This window comes from Neocloeon triangulifer, unplaced genomic scaffold, assembly GCF_031216515.1.
Source record: "Neocloeon triangulifer isolate White Clay Creek 2 clone unplaced genomic scaffold, ASM3121651v1 ptg000003l, whole genome shotgun sequence".
Taxonomy (NCBI): Eukaryota; Metazoa; Arthropoda; class Insecta; order Ephemeroptera; family Baetidae; genus Neocloeon; species Neocloeon triangulifer.
Genome location: NW_026775546.1, coordinates 12,321,620 through 12,347,155, shown reverse-complemented (window position 1 = coordinate 12,347,155; position 25,536 = coordinate 12,321,620). Strand labels below are relative to the sequence as shown.

The 25,536-nt window shown below is 33.6% G+C and overlaps 2 protein-coding genes across 5 annotated transcripts in view; one reads left to right on the top strand and one right to left on the bottom strand.

Annotated features, from left to right (window-relative positions):
- The window catches only part of LOC132192632 (uncharacterized), a 58,184-nt gene that overhangs the window by 17,240 nt on the left and 15,408 nt on the right, over positions 1-25,536 (bottom strand). For all 4 annotated transcript variants that reach the window (XM_059612677.1, XM_059612678.1, XM_059612680.1 and 1 more), the window contains exons 2-4: positions 3,573-3,776; positions 2,865-2,986; positions 2,313-2,591 (exon numbers count right to left, since the gene is read on the bottom strand). In XM_059612677.1, the coding sequence (XP_059468660.1) occupies positions 2,313-2,591; positions 2,865-2,986; positions 3,573-3,776 (605 nt within the window). The remainder of the gene's footprint in view (positions 1-2,312; positions 2,592-2,864; positions 2,987-3,572; positions 3,777-25,536) is intronic.
- On the top strand, positions 4,863-6,287 carry LOC132192392 (uncharacterized). The gene has a single exon (XM_059612340.1). The coding sequence runs from the start codon at positions 4,886-4,888 to the stop codon at positions 6,152-6,154; it is 1,269 nt and encodes a 422-aa protein (XP_059468323.1). The 5' UTR covers positions 4,863-4,885; the 3' UTR covers positions 6,155-6,287.

Sequence of the window (25,536 nt, the reverse complement as noted above, 5' to 3'; positions counted from 1 at the left end):
CAACATACTTTCCAATAAACTTCCAGAAGTATATTACGTAAAATTAATTTTTTTTTATTTATTTTTTTTTTTTTACAAAAAGAGCCTAAATATTTACATAAAAATCGATAAAAATAATATCAGCATTCCCGAATGAGATTGAGGGAGTATTGAACAAAAAAATTACCTAATCTTATTTTTTATCATAATATGTCAAAGTCAGTCTAGCAGTTTTTGACACCAAAATTTAGGGGCGTGAAAATGCCCCGGTTTTTTTATTTTTTAATTTCCATACCTTTGGAATGGTTTGAGTTAGAAAAATGATTTAAACTGTTCCTAGTACGAATTTTTACGCTGAACAACTTCGCTGTTGACATAAAAGTTGTAGGCTTAAGGAAAATGTCATTATTTGAAAATTGTTTTTTATAAAAGTCAAATTTTTACGATGATAGCCTCCTGGGAATTTTTTGCAAGTAAAGGTAAAAATGTAGCCCGTGAAAATTTACGTCTGCCCTGTAATTTTCAGAATTCTGTTTTTCCTTTCTTGAGAAAATACATGTTAAAAATTGAAAAACGTGCTTTTCCGAGGCATAAAAATCAAGTATCAAAAAATTGATAAACTTTAAAATGAATGAAAACCAAAATATATCCTACATTCAGCTTTTTGTGACTCTTTAAAATTATTACTGATTTTTTAAATTAATACAATACTTTTGTAATCAAATTTAAATAATTTTGATCAGTCTTATTGTTTTTGTAAACTTACAGGGAATTTTGTGATCCGAATTTGCGGAGAATCGAGCAGCTGGAAAGAGAGCGAGTTATCTCGGCGCTGGTTCGAATCGTCGACTGCTTTGTGCAAGCAAAAGCTGCGTGTTGGCGGCACGATAAGGGGAATGAGGAGCGATATAGGTTTTCTTTCAGGTGTGCCGTAAATGGTAGAGCTTGTGGCGCCGCCGCACATAGGATTTATCAGTGAATTCGCAACAACAGCTTTTCTCTTTATATAAAAAAATGCCAAGATTTTAAGTGATTGTGAGGCGAGGCATCAAATAATTATTCTCAATTTACTCTATTTAATTGAAGAACAGTCAAAAGTGAACAATATTCTGTTATTCTAGAAGTAAAAATAGATAGTATAAAAATAATAAATTAATTACAAAAAGGACAACTTCTAGTTCAATTATTTCTTCTTAATAAATATAAATACTTAATAAATTAGTTTTGGTGATTTTTATATACTATTAGTTTGTAGTTTGAAATTTCCAAGAAGGTATAAAAAAAAATTGTGAATGACTTTTAAAAACAGAATTTTTGAAAATAAAAATTCTTTATTATGGGAATTTTCTAATTCCTTAAATTAGATTGATTAAAATTTCGCCTCAAATTTTGAATTTTCAGTAACTCTTTTTCTTAATACAAAAAGCTTTTTGTTGAAAGCAAGATGTTATTTTCTTTTTTTTTTAAATAAAATGTTAAATAAATAATGAATTTTCAACCAGAACAATTATAAAAATTCATATTATGAAAAAATCAGGCCAACACAATTTTTACAATTTTTATTTTTTTGTGAAATGTTTGTTCTCGATTTCCCTTCCTCGGTTGACCACTGCGGCGGTCCTTTTGTGCGTGAGCCGACCAACACCATCACCGTTAATCACTCGACCAAAATTTGATCCGACCCTCTCTCAAATTGGTCATACTTATCTCCTCCAAATCTGTGTCTTCCTCACTAACGATTGGAGAGGAGATTTTTTCTTGCCGGTGTTCTGGGTCAGTTGCTCTTTTTGGGTTAAAGTGTGGTTTGCCAAAACTGAATGAATGAAGGAGGAGATTTCTTTCTCCAAACCGGGCGTGTGATTGCCATTTATCACCATTGTGGTCATTTAAAAAAAAGAGAGAAAAACTAGACTTTTACGCATCCAAAATAAAAATTTACAATGAACAAAAAAATCAAATCAAACTATATAGAAGCATAATTTGAAACTGGTGATTACAAAATATCAATAAATAATGTTCTTTTTCTAAAAATTATATCTGAATTGTAATTAATTATCTTCTAATTCTTTCCCAAAATTGGAATCCATTGCAGAGCTTTCATTCAATTTTTGTTAAAATTAAAAGTAACAGCATTAAAAAATGGCTATTCTTTATAAACTCTTATTAATTCATTACTTTAAACGTTAATAGAATGGAATTGAATCATTTAATCATTCTCTTTTTTTCCTTGCATAAATATTAAAGATTTTATTCTGTGATAAAATTGATGTTTTTTTTGGCAACTTTTTAATTGTGTATTCCTGTTTTTAATTTCTTTGGTCCGAAATACTGACCTGGATGTCGCAGCTCGTACTTGTTGGGGTCGAGGTTTTTCTCCTCGCAGACGTGAACCAAAATTTCAGCAAGGGACGTCCTGGGGCTGAGCCTGGCCACAAAAAGCTGGTTGCGAGGAAGGTGCACTTGCAGCCGGAAAGTCTGTTCGAAGGGCTGTTGCTGGCCAATCAGCGAGTTGATCAGCGGAATCCGCTTTCGGTTCAGCGAGTTGTTGTGCGGGTTGTTGTTGGCCGTCGAGTGACGAGGCACCACTCGAATGCTCAGGGTGTCCAAAGCACCTTCAAAATGAACAGATTTTGTATAAAATTTTATACGACAAGAAAATAAATAACACTAAAATGGAAAATTACAGAGTTGAAAGAATATTTATTTATATGTATGCTGGAGCAAAATACTTTTTTTTACAATTGAATATTTTCTCATTAATTTGTAAATAATATTTTACTAAAATATTTATAACCAATTGGACAAATAACAATGTTTAAAATCTAAAACAAAATAAAATTAATTTCGATTAAATTATTATTTATTTTTAATTCCTTTCTTTTTACCTATAGGGGTGCTTGGTTTGTATGGCAGGATTCCTTTGTCACCCAACACTTGAAGGATGTAGTCTCCAGGAGAAACTTTGTTTGCCGTTGTGATCTGAATCAGCAGGTCCATCATCGGGGTGCTAAAAGAAATCATTTGTTAATTTTATATTGCCTTAATTGGAATTAGTTTCGGAACAGTCGATGATGCTACACGTTTGTTTTGAGATATATTGACACTTCATTTAATCATTTGGCAATGGGAGAGAGATTGTCTCAATCAGCTCAAGAGAGAGATAAAATTAGTCTATGTAAGAAGATGCCGCTTACAAAATTAATGTTGACTAGTAAAAATCTAAAGTTTTACTAAAATTTTAATAAAATTCGTAACATATTATTGTTATTAAATTTTCTTAACTCGACTAAATATGTTTTTTCAGGTATTTTTCATTATATTTTCTTAAGAAGTTTGCCGAGCTGTAATAATTGTTTACCAAAATATTTCTCACAAGATCAACTTTAGAAGTTAAAAGTTATACATTTGTTTTATAATTTCTGTGAGATATAAATTTGGTCTCGGGATTATTTTCATCAAATTTAAGTACAACAAATTATTCCAAAAATGCAATTTTAATTTTGAAAAAATAAAATAGCTGATGAAAGAAAAACAACAATTTTTTTTAATTAATCAAGTCGCTTTTTAACAGAATGAATCATATTTTTTTTTACCTTCTCTCGACGCTCATTTTGACGGTGGTGCCGTTGGGAAGGGTGACTCGCAGGTCCATGGACCCTGCCAACATGTCTGGGGGCGTGTCCTCGGTGACCAGCCGCATCAGCAGGGCGCTGCCGTTGGGGTGAAGTTTCGAGGGTGGCGGCGCCATCGCGACGTCGCCGGCGCTGCTCAAAGTCTCGCAAAACGAGTCTTCGCTCCTGCCAAACAAAAACCAAACGATTGTCACTTCAATTAATATCAATTCGCCAAATTATCTACAAGGCTGATTGGCGCATTATCAAAATGCGATTATTGAGAGCCAGTTGATTAATTACATAGAAAAAACTACTATATAAATTTTAATATATTTTAACAGCCCAGTGAAATTTACTATATTTTATTTTTTACGACCGCGGTTTAATAAAATCAGGCATAATAAATTGGCTTATTTGTTTACACGCCATTCACGCTCGGGTGGCGCTCGAATTATTTATGCTTGTCGGTTGTGCTCCTTCCAAATTTATTTTTATCCCTCCTTCAAGGTCAATGTGACATCAAACTTTATGTCTTTTGTTCGGAGAAAATTCTTCCATACTCCATTTGTTTGAGCAATCATTGGATGAAAAGGTGAATCTGACAAAAAAAGAGGTAAAAAAAAATGATGGGTTTGACTTTGCAAAAGGGCACAGGAAGCGCGTGCTGCTGAATGTGCTGACATCACATTTTGAGCCATATCGGTGCGCCGCCTCAAGAATGAGAAATATAATGAGTGCAATTTAACTATTAAGCAATTTGCGTGCGTCTGCACGAGAAATTGAAAGCCAGGATGACTGCGAATTTCAGCGAGATGTGATGACACTTTTTTCATATCCGTGCCAAATAAAATGAGCGCATTATTGAGAACAGAGAACTATAAAAAAATATGAATAAGAGCGTCAAACTTTTGAATGACTGGAATGACCATAAGAGATCTCTAAATATTACTGGATTTAGGTTAAAAGACAAACTTAAGTTATGTAATTGATATTTTAAAATCAAAATTTCGTTGTTAAAAAAAGTAGAAAATGTCAAAAACTGAATAAAATAATAGATATAAAAAATTGTAATTTTACTACATTTCTTCTCAATGGAGAACTTTATTTGAGATAATATATTCATGTTTGTCAAATTAAAACTAACATAATTATTAGAGTTTTTAATGTGTATTATCAGCAGCAAGGCCATAACTAGCGTATAATCAGACTCCCTCACTCGAGATAAGATAAAACGTTCTGAGCCTACATTTGATACAATCGTCGCGTCGTTACTCATCTCTCAGAAGTGAAAGATGTCTGACGACAAGAAGGATCTGGTCCACCCTGGTGACCTAATAGCCGCGGTCAAGGGCATCTTTGGCCCCAACGCGCGCCTCCTCGACTGGCAGGTAAAGCAAGGCACGGAGACGGTGCAAGGTTTCGCCTCCCTCATGCTCAGGGCCAAGGTAAAGGTTCAGGATAACAACGGACCCGCCCCCATCGAGCGAGAGGCCAACCTGATGGTCAAAAGACCACCGACCGTGGCCGCCCACGCCGCCATGTTGAACACCATGGGCAACATCGTGGAGAGAGAAGCCCTCTTCTTCAACACGGCTCTTCCCATCTTAAAGGAGAGGTGTCCTGAGTTGCCGGTGGTCAAGCCCTTGGTGTGTCACCAGGACGCAATTTTGATGGAGGACCTGTGTGACCTTGGCTTCGAGACCCTGGCAAAGAACTTCAGCGACATGGCGAAAGGTGAAGTCCTGACATATCCCATTGCCAGGATGTGCTTCAGGAATCTAGCCAAGCTCCACGCTGCCTCTCTGGGCACTGACTGGAGAGCAGTCATGCCTGCAGGATTCTTTGATCTCGACACCCTGATGGAAGGTATGGCCGGAGAGCAGTTCAGAATGATGATTTTCGGTTCCATCCAGGCTTCCATCATTCCTCTCATGCGCAAAACCAAAGCAGACATGCCTGATTTGGATAAGTATATCGAGTACATGCAGAGCCCTCAGTTGTTCGCCAACATGATTCCCTTCCTCAAGTACGATGAAAAGCAGGGGCCCAACCTCCTTCTACACGCAGACTGTCACGTCAACAACACCATGTACAGGCTAGACGAGACCAACAAGCCTCTAGATATGCGATTCATCGACTTCCAGATCCTCAGGTACGCCCCTCCCTACACCGATCTAGTAAACTTCTTGTACACAGGAACCAGCCAGCCCTTCAGAGCCCAGCACGAGAAAGACCTTGTCCGGGCGTACGTAGAGGCATTCAACGCCGCGGCCAACGTGACCCCTGACCTTCTGGACTTTGAAACTTTCTACGCCGGATTCGACAAGGCGCGGTACTACGGGGTGGTGTTTGCCATGGGCATCAGACCCATGATGTTGGCGTCGCAGTTCCAGCCTGAGATGACTGAAGTTACCGAAGAGTTATTGATCGAGATGCAAACTGCTGATAAGACTGCGCCGACGATGAACGCCTTTGAAAATGATCCGAGTTTCCGAAGAGAGATGGAGGAATTAATCGACCACGCGATCCAAGTCATGAAGAGATACGTCTACCCTGAGTAATCTGAAGAAGGAATTAATGATGCATTTCTTAATCAACTTGATATTTGTTAAATGTTAAGAAAATTAGAAAATTGATCATTATGATTTTAGACAAAAATAAAAAATAACAAAATTGATATATTAAATTTCGTATTTTCTTCCAGTTTTATCAATTTTACTTGATTGGAAATTATTGGAAATAAGAATTAAATTTATGTGAAAGAATGACTCTTTAGGCCAACAAGAATTTCCACAGCTGGCGTGTAATGTATAAAAAATAAAAATCTATGTATTTTCTTTTGTCAACCGAGTCTCGGCAATAAAAATAAGTAGCCCTAGTAAATGGAGGGTAGTAAATAACCCCGGCCCGGCAGTAAAACTCGGTGCGTGAGGCACAAAAAGCGACAGCAGCTCTCGATCTCTACTGCCAACGACCAGAATTCCTTCCATCCATTGTCCTGCGCTGCTGGCATTTATGTTTTATGCGGTGCAAGCAGACGTTTGGTAAAAAACTCAAGGTTATAAAGACGCAATACACTTTGGCCCTAAAAGGAAATCTCGGCGCTTCTTAATTGCCAGACTGGATCCACGGCCGGCGAGATAAGAGAAAATTGTACATGAAAAATATTTTTGCAAATTATGTAGGAAAACAAATTTAATTGAAAATTATAAATAATTTTGTTTGCATTTCTGTTCAGTAAAATTAAAAAATATGAAAATCATGTAAATATGCAATTTTTTATTATATAAAATATAATAAAATGTTAAATTAAAATTTTTTTATTGAAAATTAGAAATCAGGAAGAAATGAATAGTTAATTGCTACACAATTATTTATTTAATGAAATATTTAGGTGTTTAATAAGAAAAGTAAGGTAAGCTGACAGTTAGGCAAACTTCATGTTCAAGCGTCGAGCAGGTTGCCTGCCACATCTTTTAACTTGATTTGTATACAAACAATAATAATAATTTTCAACGTCAAGATTGGAGTTTCCGGAGATGACCTGCGGTGATTCAAGGTCGCGGCAAGGCAGCCCTGCTCAATTAGTGTAGCAGCTGATTTTTTATTTTTATTTCCATCGTGGGATTCCTCGCGTGCTTTCCGGATCTCCGGCGGGCCTTTTTAATTATTATAATCGCCACTGCCGTGGTCATGCTGCGGTGGGTTTTATGGAAGATGGATGGTGGATTCTTTTTTTTAAAAAAGAGAGGAATTCTGGAATGAAAATTGTCTCGGTTGGGAAAGGTATCTGTGGCGAAAATCTAAAAAAAATTCACGGGTTGTAATTAAACGAAAAAAATGAACTTATGAAGAGGTTAAATGAGAGGCCTTTGCACTCTTTCACAGTAAAAATTTTTACGCGTATTAAAATGAATTCTTTATAAATATAAAAAACCTTTTCAAGAATTTTATTCACTTTATTTTATAATATAATGTTGAATTAAAATTTCTTTTCGTCATTTTATTATTGAATCCAAATATTATAATTATAATTTGAAAAATAATTCAAAAAAATTCCTATCTAAGCTTTTCTTTAATTGAGAAACAATTTTTTACGATATTCAAATAAAAGTGAATTAAAAATGTCATTGACGAAAGTTGAAACCGCAGTTTGGTAACGTTTCAATTTCACTTTCGACCACTCTGGTAATATTTTTGAACGCACTATACTTCTTTTCTTTCACCTGCAAAGCGGTCGGTTCGCTTTTCGCGCAGTACGCATCAGCAGGTTTTTCTACTTCTTCGCCGGACACCTGATCACCTTGTAATTGAGACTCTTATTTATTGCGCTCTCTGCCATTTTGGCTGCAACTTTTCGGTCGTGCGTGTGATTAATGCGCTCTGCGAAGAGAAGTTTTACAACCCTCGCCAAAAAAATAAAATTACCAGATGTGAAAGGCAAAGGTGGCCCCGATTTGGGCAGCAGTTTCACTCAATTGCTTATTCAATTAGCACGCAGGATTGCGAAAATTTATTTATATTGAAAGAAAAAATAAAAAAACTTATTAGTTTAGAGAGAGATTGTGTCACAACAACAATATAAGAAGTTTTTAAAATTGAGAAACCCACCTGATTAATTTTTCTCAGGCAATAATTTTATACAATATAGGCAAGGTTGTTAATTTATTGATGGAAATTAATCTTGTAATTTTAAGTATTTTTTTTTCAAATTAAAATAAACACAGCTAATTAAAATCCGAGCAAATTATTTATTTAAATTGATTTTACTAAATTTAAATAATACTTCGAAGGGCATCCATTACATAAAAATTATATTGAGGAGCCTTTTTTTAAATTCTACATAATATTCCAATGAATTACGTAAGTTAACATCCGGTTCCCTGTAATAAAAAACAAACATCAATTGTAATTAATTCAATTTCCCAAATTAATACTGCATTTTTCCCACCGCGTTTGCGCAACCTCGACGGAGAAGCTTCAAGACGACAAAATAATTCCAGGCTTAAAGTTCGTGCTCTGCGTGGTTTCGCAAACCCTTGAAGAACGCAATTAACTTGTCGCGAATCTTCGTGATCTGCGGCGATAAAAATCGGACACGTGCACTACTTTTTCTGATTTTCCGCGCCGTTTGAACTCGGACGCGTGCAAGAATAAAAGAGGATTGTTTTCTCGCATGTGAGTTGAGAAAATTGCTTGTCAGTCACACTCAAGGATCAATCAATGTAATTAATAGTGAGAAAATGATTGTCTTGAAATATGGAGAATTTTCTATAAAAAAAAAACATGAGAAAAGTATAAAGATTAAATTAAAATATCGTCTTTTTGTTTCAATATAATTGAATTTCTTTACCTGCATATTTAAATTAAAATAAGCTTTTATTCAAATTTAATTTACTAAATATATATTTTAATATATTTTCAACAGTTCTTTACAATTCAATAATTGATTTAATCTTATTTTTTTACATTGATCATTGAAAACAAAGAGACCTGGAGAAAAAAAATAAATCTTTTATCCTTTGTCCAAATTTGAGTAAAAACGCAACCAAGAGGAGAGAGTCTATCATTACACAATCAGCAAACCTCGTTTTTTGCAGGAATTTCTATTGAATCAAGTGACATCTTAGAAAGAGACGAGTTCCTTTTTCTCACAGGGACGCACCAGTGAGCATGCAAAACACGAAAAATCACACCGCGGTCCATCGATTTGGCAGTTCAGGAAATGCTTTCGATTCTCTTCCCTCATTGAGAGAAAAGTTCACGATTGGCCAACATATTTTTTTTCTAATTCCGCACAAAAACAACAGTTTTCCGCTAAAACAGAAAGTGAACTCGTCGCACTTCCTCTCCTTTAATTTTGATTTGCGTGCCAAAAATTTGCAAGTGAGACAATGGGCGGCATTTTGTCACCCTTGGCTTCTCATCTGCGTCGGGAATCGCAAATGAGTTTTGTCATTGTTTGAAAAAAAAAAGAGTAGTTGCGTCGTCCTTGGAGTGACCTCTCGATGCTTTATTACATTCTTGTAATTCATTATACAGAAGAAGAAGTGCTGGCAGCGGTCGCGAATTAGAGGATTAGGTCATCTTGGCGAATGCCAACGATTTAATGAGGAAGAAGAAAAAGAAGAGGATTTCAATTGAAATTTATATTATGCAGCTTGCTATAGTGCCAAATGCGGATTTCTTTATCAACATTTTTGGCACAAGATTCCTCGCGGAAGAAAGTAAAAACAATCAGGAAATGTGTCACTTTTTACTTGTAAAATGTCTGCAATTTATTTATTTTGGTAGATTAATTTTTGTGATTTAAGTTGATTTGATGGTATTTTAATAAATATTTATCAAAAATTATGCAAAGTAAAATTTGTTTATTTTCAAAAATTTAATTCTCAAGATTAATAAAAACAAATAAAAGAAATAAATTGTTCATTTCAACTAATCCGGCCGATTATTAACATTTTTCCATCAGCAGAATTTTCTGTGAGAGTTGAAGCTCACCGCAATTATATGATTGTAATTTAATGGTGCTAATTTTCAATCAATGCAACTACATGAATTCGATTTCTCCAGCACTCATTAGCGCAATTTGTAAACACACCTCCCATTTATATTTGAATAAATGTTCAAAAGTGCCATCGGCGGACACACCAACACTCTCGCTTTCTCCCGCTTTTCATTATAAATTGTTTATTCGGCCAGGCTCCAAATTCTATCCTGAATTAAAAAATGAAAACGAGAGGATGCGTCGGTCTGGGTGGAGAAGAAAGAGCCATTTTTCAGTCCATTTGAGCTGCGGCCGGCAGTGTATAATTATTCCGAGGAACAATGGATGTGAAGAGAGATCGCTTTGCAGTGATAAAATTGCAATTCAGTCGCTCGATTTTGTTCTCCATTGTGGTAAAAATCGTCTAATTCCGTCGAGCCCGTTTCCATTGTTAAACAAGATTGATTTAAAGCAGCTTTTGCTTCATAATATGAGTAAGAGCGGGGAAATTTTAATGAGATTTATCTCGGAGAAATTTATTGCAAATTAGCATTCTTTCGAATTAATTTTCAAGAATAGATTTAATGAAAAATTTGATCTGTGAAAACTATCAAAATTGATAAATTTTGGTATAAGATTTGTTTGACTCATTCAACTATTTAATTGCAATTATTATAATTGTTTAAAAAACTTTTCATTTCAATATCAACTTAAAAGAATTCTCTTTTTGTACATTATTTCTAAGAATTAAAGTGTGGTAGCGATTTGGAAAATTAGTTTTGAAGCCATTAAGAGGTGATTCAAGGGAGAAGAGAGCAAATTTCACGCAAGACTGGTGCAGAAAACGAATTGCGCCACTCATCTCTTTTTCAAATTCCGGCGAAATTTGCTCTTGTTGCACCATCTGCTCTTCTGCGGGGACAATTACTCATTCTTCTCTGAGAGATCCGCAGACTCTTTTTGTTTCAGCCGCCGCTCTTGAGACTGGGAAATTCGTGAGCACGTTTTCTCAGCAGAGCAAATTCATTTATTTATTTTTTATCAACACGGTCCGCGTCTCCGGATTACACTTTCTTTCTTTCATTCACAAGTTGTTACTTTATCTGACAGAAAGAAAGACGAGTTTCTATTTTTTTTTTATACTTCATACGCTTCTAATTGATATGCAGGCGAGGAAGTTGGCGCGGCGAGTAAATTTATTCCGATATGGAAATAAACCGCCGTCTTGGAAATCTAATCGGCACGCGTCGAATTTTCACTTTCACTATATAGGGTAGCCAAAGAGAAACAAAGATGCTCTTGAATGGATCGGGCTTGAGGAAATTGTAGATCCATTCAGAAATGGAATGAAAAGAAAACGCACCGATGCACAAACAGAGACAGGTGCAAAAGTTGATATGCCGGATCAAGACTGAATTGAAGATTAGTAATTTAATTTTTAATTTAATTCATAAGATATTAATTGACATTAATAAATATAAGTCTAAAGATTGAATCAATAGTTTTAAATTATATTTTTATGGAAATAATTCCTAATTTGTGTTTTATTTCCATATCAAATTAATTGATTTATTTAAAATACATTGCGAATCAAACAGAAATCAAAAAGATTAAATTAGTCAAATATTTTTGCTCAATTTTATAAAATTATTAAATTTATTTTGTTTATATTCATTATTTATTGGAGTTTGAATTTACAATTTATTATTCCAATAAATGTATGTATTCTCTGCAATATTTTAACAATTTTTGCACAGTTTCTTGACCTTCAGCTTGAACTCAGCCATTGTTTGGAATTGAATGCAATTTCCGAGACGCCACTTACTTCCCTCCTTTCATCATCTCCTTCAGCTGCGCCACACCACGGTGCACACGAATAACAAAGCCCAAATTCCACCCACAAGATTCAGCTCTTTCCACTCGACAAGCCACCCACACAACTCTCTAATAAAACTTTTTACTGGCGCGAATAATGCACCAAAGTGCAATTACAAAAAGCAGCGTCTCGAATTTCGCGTCAGTCCTTGACCGCCGAAATGAATCTCGCTGACCGCGGAAAAACCGTTAAAAATTAAATGATCTGGCTGCGCGGCCGGTCGTTAATTTTTTTATAAACCTCCGGTTGCTATGCGTGCTTTAGTTTCTTCTCTCCTGCTCGCCAAATTCGCTAGTCGTGCAGAATATAAAAATTTATTTGTGGGTAATCGTTGCTGCAATTAGCACGGTACTTCTGCTTTTTGCGCAAGACAAGGATGGGCCGACGGACAAATACGGATTCAAATTCCAAACATCTACAGTTCGGAATGGCACTTGTTTTGACACAATTTGTTTTGTTAATTGCGGAATTTATTACAGTTATACATTGAAAAATAAAAAATTGAAACAAAAGCTTCAGAGAAATGCTGATTTATGACAATTTCAATTGGAAATAAGTAAAATATTTCATTTTTTTTTATTTATTATTATTCGATTAAAAGTTTTATTTTTATTCTGTTATTAAAAAAAGGAATATTGATGAAATTTCATAATTAATTCCAAAAGGTTTTCTTCGCTTTTGTCAAAACAATTTGGATTCAAATACTCAGAAAATGAGAATTGCTAATTAAAATGCCTCTCTTATCTTTGTAGCAACATCTTTTTACAATGACATAATTTCTCGCTTCGAAGCATCACCGGCCTCAGGTGCAATTTATATTTCCATACACATGCATGAGTCGTTGCTCAGCACATTCATGAATCGCGGATGCTGCCGACGAAGAAAGAAAGAAAGAAAGGTCAATTGTGTTGCACCTCACACTAGCGAACAGAGGTCATCAGCAAACGGTCTCGCGATTCACGCTTCCAAGTTCAAGGCCTGGAAATCTTCATTAGCATAAATTAAATGGAAATTTAAATCCATTTTTTCTTGATTCTTAGTATTGTTTACGATCTATCGGCGTCTTTGTCACGCTCAATTTGAGATTCTTCTGCTTTTTTGGAGCGCCGCGTAATTGTGGGAAAAGCAAGATTCCTATCTCTCGTATACGAGGCAGAAGAAAAGTGTTTTGTTTTTTAGGCGCACTTGAAACAAACATTCCTCTTCGTAGCTTTATAATATCGCATAATGACGGGATAATGGGGCTCGGAATCTCGCCAGTTCCCAGTGAATGCATTTGGCTATGAAATTGCCAGACCACATAAATCACGAGAGGACTAAAAAGTCGCACCTCAAAAATATATGTTTTGTCTATACTTTCTTTTTTCTTCCTTTTCGGTTTGTTTGTTTGTCGACTTCTAGTAGGAAAAGCAATTTATTTCGGCACAAACAACACAATTGGTTCTGCCAGGTGCACAATCAATAAGAGACGAAAACAAAGAAATGGCAGAAGATGTTGAATGCTAGGTTCAATTGAAGTGAGAAATTAATTTAGTGATCAAAATAAATGATACAATTTTCCTCACTAATAATTTTGTATAATTAAACGTTTTAATAAATAATAATAATAAAATTAAATTGACACAAATTTGTGCACCTTGCTATTTAATTTCTTTAGACAAACTTTATACGTGTAAAAAAATTTTGTCATTAATTTTTTTTTTTTTTTTTTAATTTTCTTATAGGCAAAGAATTTAAATGTAGACTACTTGGCACTTCTGTCGTCGTAATCTCGCTCTGGAGATTTTCGATTGCAGCATTCCCGAGTTTATTACGATTCTCTAGTGTGCTGACCGCTTGAGATAATATGCAAATGAGCCGAGCGGAATGAAACACACACACATGAGAGTTTTACACGCTGCGGTGCACAAATAACGCCACTAGTCGAGCATAGAGCCTCAATGGCGATTTGTGTGTGTGGAATTATTTATTCACTCGACGTGATGCCACCACATTACGTGACCGCACCAGGCCCTTACTTAAGTACAGTTACCATGCTCGAATCGCGACAAAATTTCTATACAAGAATTAGGAACAAGAAGAAGGTGCGCCGAGTGAATTAAAAACAATGGCACAGTTAATGATAATGGGCAGGAAGGAGAGTTTGGGACGTGATCAAATTTTCAATCATTTCTTTTCACAAAGGACAAAAGTTCCAGTTTTTTTTTAGAGATTACAAAGTAAAATGCAAAAATTACAAAAACCTATGTTAAAATAATTAATAAATAAATAATAAATTCATATATTAAATAAAAACAATTTTCACCACGATTGAAATAATTTGAGTAATTTTTTTTTTATTAAAAAAATTATTTACGAACTTCAAATTGAAGCCTAATTTTATTTTAAAATAAATACGATTAATTAGAACAACTTTTCGCAATTGAAAACAATAATATAGAATTTTTGGTGAATAAAATGTTAGTAAAAAACCATGCTAACAATAAGGACATACAAATTTAGCATGTCTAGAAAACATTAGTGAAAATACTCAGCAAATTTTATTTTATTTATTTAAAAAAATATCCTAATGAATGTATATTAAATTTATGAATATCCAAATTCATGATTTAATTAGTTTAATGTTTAATTAGTTTAATAAAAATTCTAGTACAAAACCAATTGTTATTTATCGCCTGTGATATTATTTTTTATAAGTTATAATATATCAACTTTTGTAATTATTATGCCTGAATTGTACTTACAGAAAAACCGAATAAACCGTGATTTTTACAGAAAGAAGATCATAATCCAGACTTACCTGAAACAAAAAGAAACAAAATTATTACTAAAGCAACTTCAACTTTACATGTATTTCCTAAAAATTGCTATCTCGAATTGAGGCAGGAATGCAAATGAGCAGCAGAAACCGTTTCAGGGCGTGACGAATAATAATTCAAACAAAATTATCGTTGGTTCATCTTGCGTGCAAAGAAAATGACCAGCTCATCTTCTTCAAACACAATAATTATCAAAAAAGACGCACTAATGAGGGCCGATTGTTGTTTACGGCGAGCGGAAATCACACCAAAATATAATGAGCAGGCGTTGCCATTTTATTTATAAAATAAAAATCAGTTTTTACAACTTGTTAACCATAAAAGGATGAGAGATTTAAATAAAAAATTCGCGAACCAGTTTTCTACGAAGAACTAGATGAATTCGCAAGGTGAATACATAACTGTAAGTCAAGGGCGTGAGTCTTTTGCGTAACCGATTTTGCAAATTAAAATTTACAAGCGGAAGAATGTGAAAGATTAATCACCGGCGTGACAGAATGTGTGGAAAATTGTTCTCAGATCTCCGAATGAGAGAAAAGCGTGCTGAATTTCTGGGTCGTTCGCCTTTGCAGACAATCGCGAGCCACGAGGAAAGCGAAATCGAGCTTTTCGTACCCAGCGGGTTCAGACTTGGCAGGTCAACGCCTTGAGAAGGTCAGCTACATGTTAAGACAGACAGCTGGCCTGATCTTATGCAGTTTAAAGCAATTAATGCGCAGAGGCAATTAAGCGCTACAATTGCTCATTTTATTCATTTTTTCTTCTTCTTTATCAATTCAACAATTAAATGCAGGAATAATTTTTCTTTAAATAAATTGCAGATCGAATGGATCTGATATGAATATATAAATAAAAAAAAATGCCAAGGATTTATATTTCAAATAAAAACGATAATTTTGTATATAAATAAAATTTCAATACACTGGTTTCTAAATTTTCCCATTAATTTGAAGTTAATTAATGAAACTGGGGAAAATGATTTGTACTTTGCTCTCTAAAGTGCTTTTAAATGTTGTTTATTCCGAGAACTGCATACAGATGCAGGTTGTAAATTTGTAAGGCGACTGGCGAGATGAGTTTTGCTGCAATATGATGGTCGTGCCTGCAGTTAAGTCGTAAATTAATGCATCTTTGCTCATTTAACTTTCTAGTGATTCATGCAGAAGTGCTGCTGGCACCCAATAAACAAATAATGCTTTTAAAATCAGAAATGAATTATGATTGAGAGCCCCTAATTGCTATTAAATATCATTAATCATCTTTCAAGAAAAGTGGAAATAAATTAATTTATCTCAAAAAATTAAGCCCAAAACTTATGCACAAAAATGAGTTATTTTTAATTTTAAATGGAAGAAATAATTAAACTTAACGGAGGTGTGATGTGCGAAGTTGCAAAGTGAAATATAGTAACACCTTTTCCTTCCGTGGGAAACTCCCTGCGCACTAATAAAATAATTATATGTATTATCATAAAAATGTCGCCATCGCTGGTGAGAAAATGAATGGATTTGATCCGCAGCCATTGAAACAATCTGTACTAGAACCTTGGTCTAGTTTTCAATCGATCAAAGTACAATTTATTTTATTATATTATCAGAACGAGAAAATCTTGGGTTCGGCTAAAGAGTTTTTTTGTATTGATTGGAACCACTCGTCACTTTTTTGCTTCTTGCGATCGCGGGATAATTTGATTTAAGTAGGTTGGTTTTTTGGCTGATCAAGCGAGAGTCGTGCCCAGCCATTGTTTGCCTGCGTGCAAAGTGAAAGAGCAGGAATAATTGTACTGCAGATTGACAGGTGCATAAGTGCTGATACGCTCAGGCCAAATTAATGACAAAGTTAACAAAATTGCAATGTAACAAAAAGTCTTTTGTAAAATTCACATGAATAAAGTTTACAAATTCACATCAAAATTTTCCCTTCATTTAAATAATTAAGTGAAATTATAATTTAAAAAAGTGATTAATTAAATTTAAATTTCCAAACAATAATTGATTAATTAATGAAGTGAATTAATATGAAAAAATAATATAAAAACACTTAAATTATATAAATCAAATAAAAAAGAAGTTTCTGTAGTCATTTTTCTTTTCGAAACTCAAGTCGGTAATTATTGATAATTGACTTTGAACCCAAATTTCATCATCTTTTCAGCTATGATTGATAGATTTTTTTTTTTACTTTCATTTTAATTTGTTATATTTGGATGTATTTCCCAATGGAAACTCGGTGATTGAGCACTCACACAAATTGGCTAAACAGATTACCAAACCAGTCCGGCCAATTATCCATAAAAAAAATAACCAAGCCATTACTAAATATGACTAAACGAAATGCGTCCGTAAAAACTCCACTCATTACGCATTCAGAGGAAGGAAACTATTTGCTGCGTCAGCGAGCAAATCGAAATTTCATCTGGTCGAAAACCAAACGCCCATCCTAGTGAAAAGAACAGAACAATGGACCACTGACAAACGTGAATTGCGCAATATCAAATCAAATTTTGTGTAAAATTAACACAATTGACTGCTTGCTTAAAATTTTATGCCTATCAGCCCAAATTAAATTATGGAATTCCAAGACAATTGAAACATTCAGCTTTTTTAAAATGTTCAAAATATTTTACTAGAAATTTCCAACAGATCAGTCTGACCATTTGTTATAAATTTTAAATTAGAATTAATATTGAAATTAGATCGACAGATTAGAGTAAATCATTGATTCTGGTAATTTAATTGCCATTTGAAGGAAAAAGTTTAGTATTTTATGTCTATTTTGATGAGGAATTTCAATTTTATAGTTATTTCCCATGAAACGCATAAAAAAATATGCAAATAAAATGTTCACTTAAAAAAAATTTCGAATGAAACAAATGCAACAAACGGTTAATTTCTGTCTGTCTTCAGTGTAAAAAAGTGTGAATAATTTTTGGGCTGGAGATGAGAGTGGCCGGCGCTCTGCGTCCGACGAAAGAAAGAATAGCGGGATTTGAACTGGAGAGCACGGCCGCGGTCCGAAACGATCTCACGTGTTTACTCAACTTCTTTTTATATTTTATAACAGCTCTCAAGAGAGGCTCTGAATATTCGAGGCCGGCCATTACGCAGACCAAAATACAGAACTCAAGAAAAGTCGCTCCTTTAATTTTTTAATTCCTCTGGCCCAGATTGTCGCGCAGGAAGTGAATCTTGGATTGCAGAGAGAAAACGTCTTTGATTAGTTTTTCGGCATCTTTCCATTACATACGCGAGTGGAAACTGTGCTTAATTCGACGGAAAAGAGAGTTTTGACCAATTTCACGCACCACGCATTCCTTGCAAGTCACTCAGCGGCTGTCCGAGTTTGACAATTAATTTACATTCCAGATTTGGGAGCCACAGCGACCCACAGACCGAAATCAAGCTTCCATTTTGAGCAAGGAATAATTCAATCTTGAAGAGTTCAAAGGGTTAAGACTTTTTTAAATTCAGAGTTGAACGGAAGTTTTTAATTTTAGGAATATTAAATTTGAAAAAAAAAACACAAGATGAAAAACCTATTAAATTAAGTTTTCATTTCAATATTTTTAGGGAAAAACTGTTTTTATATCAAATGAATGAATTGCCTTCATTAAAAAACAGTACCGTTATCAATACTAGAGAATATAATCCTTAATTGTATATTTAAATTCAATAGTTTATGATAAAATATGTTCTTCAACAAATAATTTGGAATCTTTTGCTGAAGCAAAAAAATACTTTACCTTTGACGTATTCAACTAAAATTTCAGAAAAAAAAAGATTTTGAAAATCTTTCTAGATCAATGAATGAGTATTGAATGAAAAAGAAAAGCAATTTGAAACTATACAAAGCATGTAAGCTTTAAAGTAAATTTTGTAAATTGTAATTGAGGCTTTTTGTGGTTACTTTTCTGGTGCGACGACACAAAAAATGTGGAGCACACATACTTGATTTTGCACGGTTTTGTCTCCAATTCTCGAGCACAAGTACCTGTGGGATAATTCGCCGTGCCGGCGTGTGCTCCATATTTGCACAAAGCGTCCGATTCTTGCTCGATTCGTCGCGGTCCAGACCACGTCTTCTCAATACCGCACACGCCAATCATTCTCACTTCTTTTGAATCTTAATTAAGTTGCGGGCCCAATTTCGCTCCAGATTTCACGGCGGCGACCATTCAAATAACACAGTCAACGAGGGAGAGCGGAAACGATTTCCGAGTGAGTAAAAAAAGAAGAAGAATGAGATGCTCGTTTATAATTTCCGCCACAATTAGCACAAAGACGAGCTTGCAAATGTGCAGTGTGATGAGAACTGGGCTAATTGCGTAATTTCTGGAATATATCACACGAAAAAAGACTTTTGAAGCGAAAAATTGTAGTAATAAAAGAGGAATTTGTCAAAAAATAAAGAGGAAAAGAAATGGGCTAGTAGAAGAATAGGGCTTGCAATTATTTAAATTAATAAAATGTTCAGCGTATGATTTAACACAACAGTAGGCGAATTTGAAAGTAAGAATTTAGAGTTGATTTAATGAATCACTTGGAAATGAATCAAATTAAGAATAAAATCGATTAACAGAAATTGTAAGGTTAAAATTTAAGATAAGAAATTAAATAAATTTAGGACCAGAAACAATTATTTTAATTATTTAAGCAAATAAATCAATAAATTTATTCTCAATACTTCCATAATTATAAATTTTTTGCCCATCAGTTAATTTCAACCTTTATGGAATCACTGCCGTTTTTCTTGCAACCTCGATTCAATTGCGAAACATGTTAAAGCAAACCGACCTCTGGACCCGCATTGGCAGAGAAACAGGTGCGCGAATTATTCGTAACAAGTTGCAGGTCGTCGCTCGCCCACCTGCCAAAGGCACTCTCCATTGCGTGCGGATTAAAATTTCAGAACGCGACCTTGCCGAGGTAAACTCCATTATCGCATTGTGTATATTTAAATGCGGGCATGGCAAAGTTTACAAAGAAGAGCAGAAGCTCGGTTAAATTAAATATGGACGTGCAGTGTTTGTAACTGTTTGCCCAGCAGTTCAAATTTCCTTCTCTTTTATTGGCAATTAAATGCCTGAACTCTAGGAAAATTTGCATTTTTATATAAAAATTAAAAATCCAAAAAATGTTGCAACCAATTTTAATTTTTTTTTTTTACTTCTTTTCTCTGATAATTTGATAAAATTTATTCGAATTTCACTTTGTTTGGGAAAATTTTGGCGATTATTTATGTTGATTAGTTGGAAAAAAGATAATTATTTATTTTTCGTATTTTGTGTTTTTTTTCTTGACGTTAAGCATGCTTTGGCAAATCCCCCAAGGGTTTCTTGTACCGTCCGTGCCATAATGTATCCGGGATATTTATTTGCCAGTAAAGAAATTAAAAAATATTTAAATTTATGATACAGACTTGTTCTGTTTATTTTTTTGATGATAGTTCCGGCATAAACTTTTAAATGTTCCACGGATGAGAAAATTAGAGGTATTTTTTATAAATACAGTTTCCGTTTTCTTCATCCTACTTTAGATTTTTTTAGGCTAATCATTTGACGTTGATTAATCACTTTTCTATTAAAAAACCGTGATTTTTTTACCTGCCTGACGTGTATATATTTTTAATTCTAATTTGATTGTCAAAATGTTGTTGAGTAAATGAGTTGCACATTTTTTGCATAAACGCATTTGCTCAGTGTAAAAATTAGAAAGCGCAGGTGCATTAATAGAGTGCATCTCTTCTCTTCCTCTCTAATGCACCAGCATAATTGCCTAATTTCGTATGCACGCGAGTGTGTTTTATGTTTTATGACATGAGGCTCTAATTTCCAAACACCAAAAATTTGTGTCACGTGCTTATCCAGCATGACATTTCCAATTTATACGACCAAAGTCTATGAAATTTCTACCAATATTTGGCCTCACCACACACCGAGAGAAAGACGAAGTTTGTTATTTCAATGAGGAAACAACTCTGGTGAAATAGAGAAAATTAAATTTAAACTATATTATGATTTTCTGTCATGAAATTAGCTGCTTTTAGATTTTTTAATAATTTATGTGAGATAAAAATGGCAATCATTGCTTCAAATTTAAAAATATTAGTCATAAAATTAGTGACATAAAAATAAAATTTAATTTAATTTTGATTCCATTTTGGAGATGACTTTGGTTAGTTTAAACTATTGCAACAATTTAATTATTTTAATAAACAGGAAATGTTCCAATTTATCAAAGGAAACAAAAAAAACTTGTTAATCACCTCTTTAACTAATTAATTCAACCAATGTAGCAACGAAAACAATCATCTCAAACTACTTCCTAAATTCCTAACTGAACAATTCAGTACAAGACGCTGATTTTCATAACACATTTCGCAAAACAAAAAGGCTCTTTATTCAAAAAGCGGATCTGCGGATGGCGAGGAAGAGATTATAATTTTATTATAGAAGCACAACAGCATGACACGCACGCGATAAGAAACATTTTTTTCATTCTCCCTCTCGTGATGCCCCTTAATGGTTTTATTTTCTAAACACCTGCCGGCGTTCAAGACAAAACAAGACTTCATTTTGCTCCGTGCAATACAGGAAGTGCGACTAAATGTATAAATTTGGATTCTTTGCGACTTTTTGCAAGAATGTTGCGCGTTCTGAAAAGTGAAAAAGATAACCATCGATTTTGCGTGGAAAAAATTGCCTAATTATTCCTTGATACCATCGAAACTGGGAAATTAAATAAAAATTTCTCATAACAATCTGCATCTCAGCTCGAATCTTGATGTACAGCAGCATTTTATTATAATTAAATACTTTTTTCTGATGTAACAATGAATAAATAATCGGGCAATAACAAAATAATTATTATTTGAATAACATGGATTATAAAATAAATTCTATAAATTTTAAATAAAGATATTTCTCAAAAAATTTCATAAGTTGATGATAAAATGAAAAATATAAAGAATTAAATATTTTAATTTTTTTATATTTTCATTTTAAGTGAACAACTGAAAATTTTCTATATTATTTAAAAACAATTTCATTAGTAGTAATTATTTTACAACTTGAATTGAAGTAAATAAAATAAAATTTATGTATATTTATTCAATTACCATCTGTAAAGCTTTCCAAAATGATTCATTCAGTTCAAATAACAGTTTGTTTGCGTTTCAATTAGCACAGTGTGATCGTGAACAATTTGCACGGCTCATTGCAAAACGCTTTCGGTGTTTTTAATTTAATTTTTTATTATTGCCGTCATGCATACGCAAACGTTTCCACGCGCGAGAGTAATGACACGCCGCAAACGAAATTTCACATCGACTTTTTTTTATTGCCACGCACCAAGTCTGGCGGCGAAATTTCGCTCAGGAAAAATGACGACGCCATGAAGTGAAGGTGGATTAATTTTGGCCGAAAAATGGCCGAGGGCAAAAAAAGTAAAAAAAAAAAAGAACGCAACGCTTCTTCTCTCTGCGCCGAGGTCAACGATCGCTTCTCACAAGAAGAAGTCTTTCATCTTGAGCACCACAACGGCCGGGGATTCAAATTATCAACTTGTGAAAATGTATAGACGCGTTTATGTGATTATTTGCTATTATTTTTGTGACGTAGAGAGGAATTTTATGCGCCAACTAGGCGAAATTGCCGTTGCTAAATGACTAGAATGTTGATGATGAAACTCCAAAGATGGATTTTTTTTGGAACATATTAAAATCAATTTTAAAACGATCAATAATTGAATTAAATATTAATTCTTTAAAAAAGTATCAATTAAGAGCTTCCTAAGAAAATATTTAAATTTAATAAATTTCAACATTTCAATTAATTAAAATCGTTTCCATGTATTGTATTACACAGAGACAAAGAGAAATATGGTACATTAAGATGCATTGAATATTATTAATTTATAAATTTACAAATTGAATTAGAATCTAATTAAAATATTAAAATCAAACAATTAAAAGTCTGAATATTTTATAAATATATGAAAAACCTCAAACATATTCCATTCCATGCCAATTCCTCTGCAGAAATTCCTTCTTATTGGAATTAAATGATTAATTTATTCCGGAATATTTGCATTAATTTTTTAATGCAAATGATTTTTTGCTAGCGTTTCAATGATGCGTGATTGCGATCGCCGTCAAAGTCTTTCCTTACCTAAGGTCTGGGTGAGTGCACTGGCAGCAAAATTACTTTAATAGCTCGACCATGAATTACGAAAGATGACTCGAGTTGATGAGAATATCTCATCCGCGATCTCACTCGCGCTGAAAGTACACACATGCTCTCTTCAATTAGTCACCTGCGTGAGTGAAACTCTCCGAGTGGAATAAAAGAATAATATAAAAATTGTTACCAAATCTATAAGAATAAAGTAGCAGAACGGAACTGCCAATATCATAACGATTACCTAATTTGAATTTTCCACTCAATGAACATCAAAAGCAGAGAGAAAGGTGAGAATTTAATTTGTTTCCGGCACAAATCACATTTGGAATATTATTTAGAATTTTGTTTTTGTCCTCGTGTTTGACCGACAGACGTGCACCAATAACCACAGAATTATTATTTTATGAAAATAATAAAGTTGCTAGACTATGCGAGAGGGCATTAAACTTTTGCAAGTGCTTCTCGTCTTTCTTTCTTTCTTTCGGTGTCCACGCGAGAAGATGCACCGACCTTGCGGACCAAAGAGCAGAACGGCGGCGGCGGAGTTTTCTTTGCAATTCAAACTTCTTCCGATCTCACGAGAAAATGATGCGGCTTTGAATGCTCGAGAAAATCACTCTCTTGAATAGAGAGTGGCATCGAAAGCGCACAATATTTCATACATTTTCAAGAGATGTCTTCGATATTCTCGCAATCAGTTCGGTTATTTCCTGGGATTGTGATTTTTTTTTGTTATATTCGCGTGAAATCACGTTCCATTCAAGCCCTTCCAAGAATGAAGAAGTTTCATTTTTTCTATATTCATATTTGTGTGCGAAAAAAATTCATGTTTTGAAGCTAAAATGTTAGAGATTAAAGGATTTTTTTTATTTAAAAGATATATTTTATAGAAAAAATAGTTCATGAAATTTGTTTTGTAGAATTTAAATTTTAAATCCCGTTAGACAAGATCTTATTTTCGTTTCTACAAATTTAATAAATAAATATTCCATGCCGATTTTTCTTTATAAATTGACTTTTGTAACAAATTCTTTTACAAATCAGTGCCTTCATCACTAAATTTCCGAGAACTCAATTCTTTTTTTGTTTACAAAGAATCGTTGCACTGTAAATGAGCCAAGAAAACAAAAAATGCGCGCATATTATTTTTTGCTTTAGTCATTTGCTGCGGGCTGAGCGTAATTTTAATCCCCGTTCGCTGCACTTTTCTGTCGATCTCTGCGAGTATAATTTTCAGCAGGAAGAATTATTACGATTCAGTGAACTGCAACTCGCAAATGAAAAATGTGCTGCTGTGGATATTCAATTACACGCAGATGCACCCTGACGCGTAATTACATGCCTTCGGGCCTTGACGAAGAAGTAGAAACGTCTTTTGATCAAGAAAATTTTGATTTTCTCTCAAGAGAGTTACTTTAAATCGATAAAAAATAGTCCATAAACCTTTTTAATCTATTTCTTGGACCTGTACAAACTAAAATAAGGCTCAAATTAAATTAATTGATTAATTTAAAGTTCAAATTTTGGTTCTAGAATAACAAAAAATTGGAAAAAAGTTTTACTAAGTTTTACTTGAAACCCACTTATCTGTTATCGCGTATTTATATAAATATGAAATTTCACTAAATTTGGTTTATTTACAAAATTTCAACCCTAAAAAAAAATCATAAAATCTTGTTATTTTAAAATTAATTAAAGTAGTTTTTCTAGTAATTCACAAAAAGAATCGCAAACTTATTCTCAAGCAAAACTCTACACAAGACTAAAAAAAGTGCATTTTTTTTATTAATTTAATTGATTTTAAAATTGTATAATTTACAGGAAAAATATTTACAAAATTTTTTATATTTTTTTTTTACTTTTCATAATTAAATTTTCTTTTATTTAAGACATTTCTCTTTAAAAAAAAATTGAACTGCTCATTAACATAATCTAATCTGAGCGCAACCTTCATTTACTTAACAAGTCCACGCATTCAATCAGGGATTAGCATTGGAATGGCAGCGCATATTTTTTAAGCGGCCGTATGGAAATGCTTTCAATCGCAGTCATCACGTCTGATTGCGTTTGAATAGGGTTAAGGTGACCGCACTGGTCGAGTTCAGGTTTCGATTCGAGTGCTTCTGCAGACGATCCTGACTTTTGCGGTTTTGTTTCTGCAACTTCTTCTCGGTCTCGGCGGAGGAAAGAGACGCTGGAAGGTCGAAATTATTTCAGGACCAGAATAATTAAAAAATTGTGCCACGACCTTGACGGAGAGCTCGAAAATAATTAAAAAAATTTATATAATATAATTGGAGGTTCTCGCAAAAATGGTTAAAATCAAGGAAATTGTGAAGCAGAAAAATAACAAGCAAGGTGATGACAAAATAATATATAATTATTTCCATCGGCCTAAAATTAATATTTCAGAAAATGGAAATTTAGAGAGCTAGGAATTAAATTTTTTATGCCAAAACTTTGTAGAGTTCAATATTTTGTATGAAACATTTTGGATTTATAACATTTTTTCTCATTTTTACACTTTAAATTGTGCAGGTTTTTCATCTTTCAATAATTTAAATGTTTTTTTTCTGCAAAAA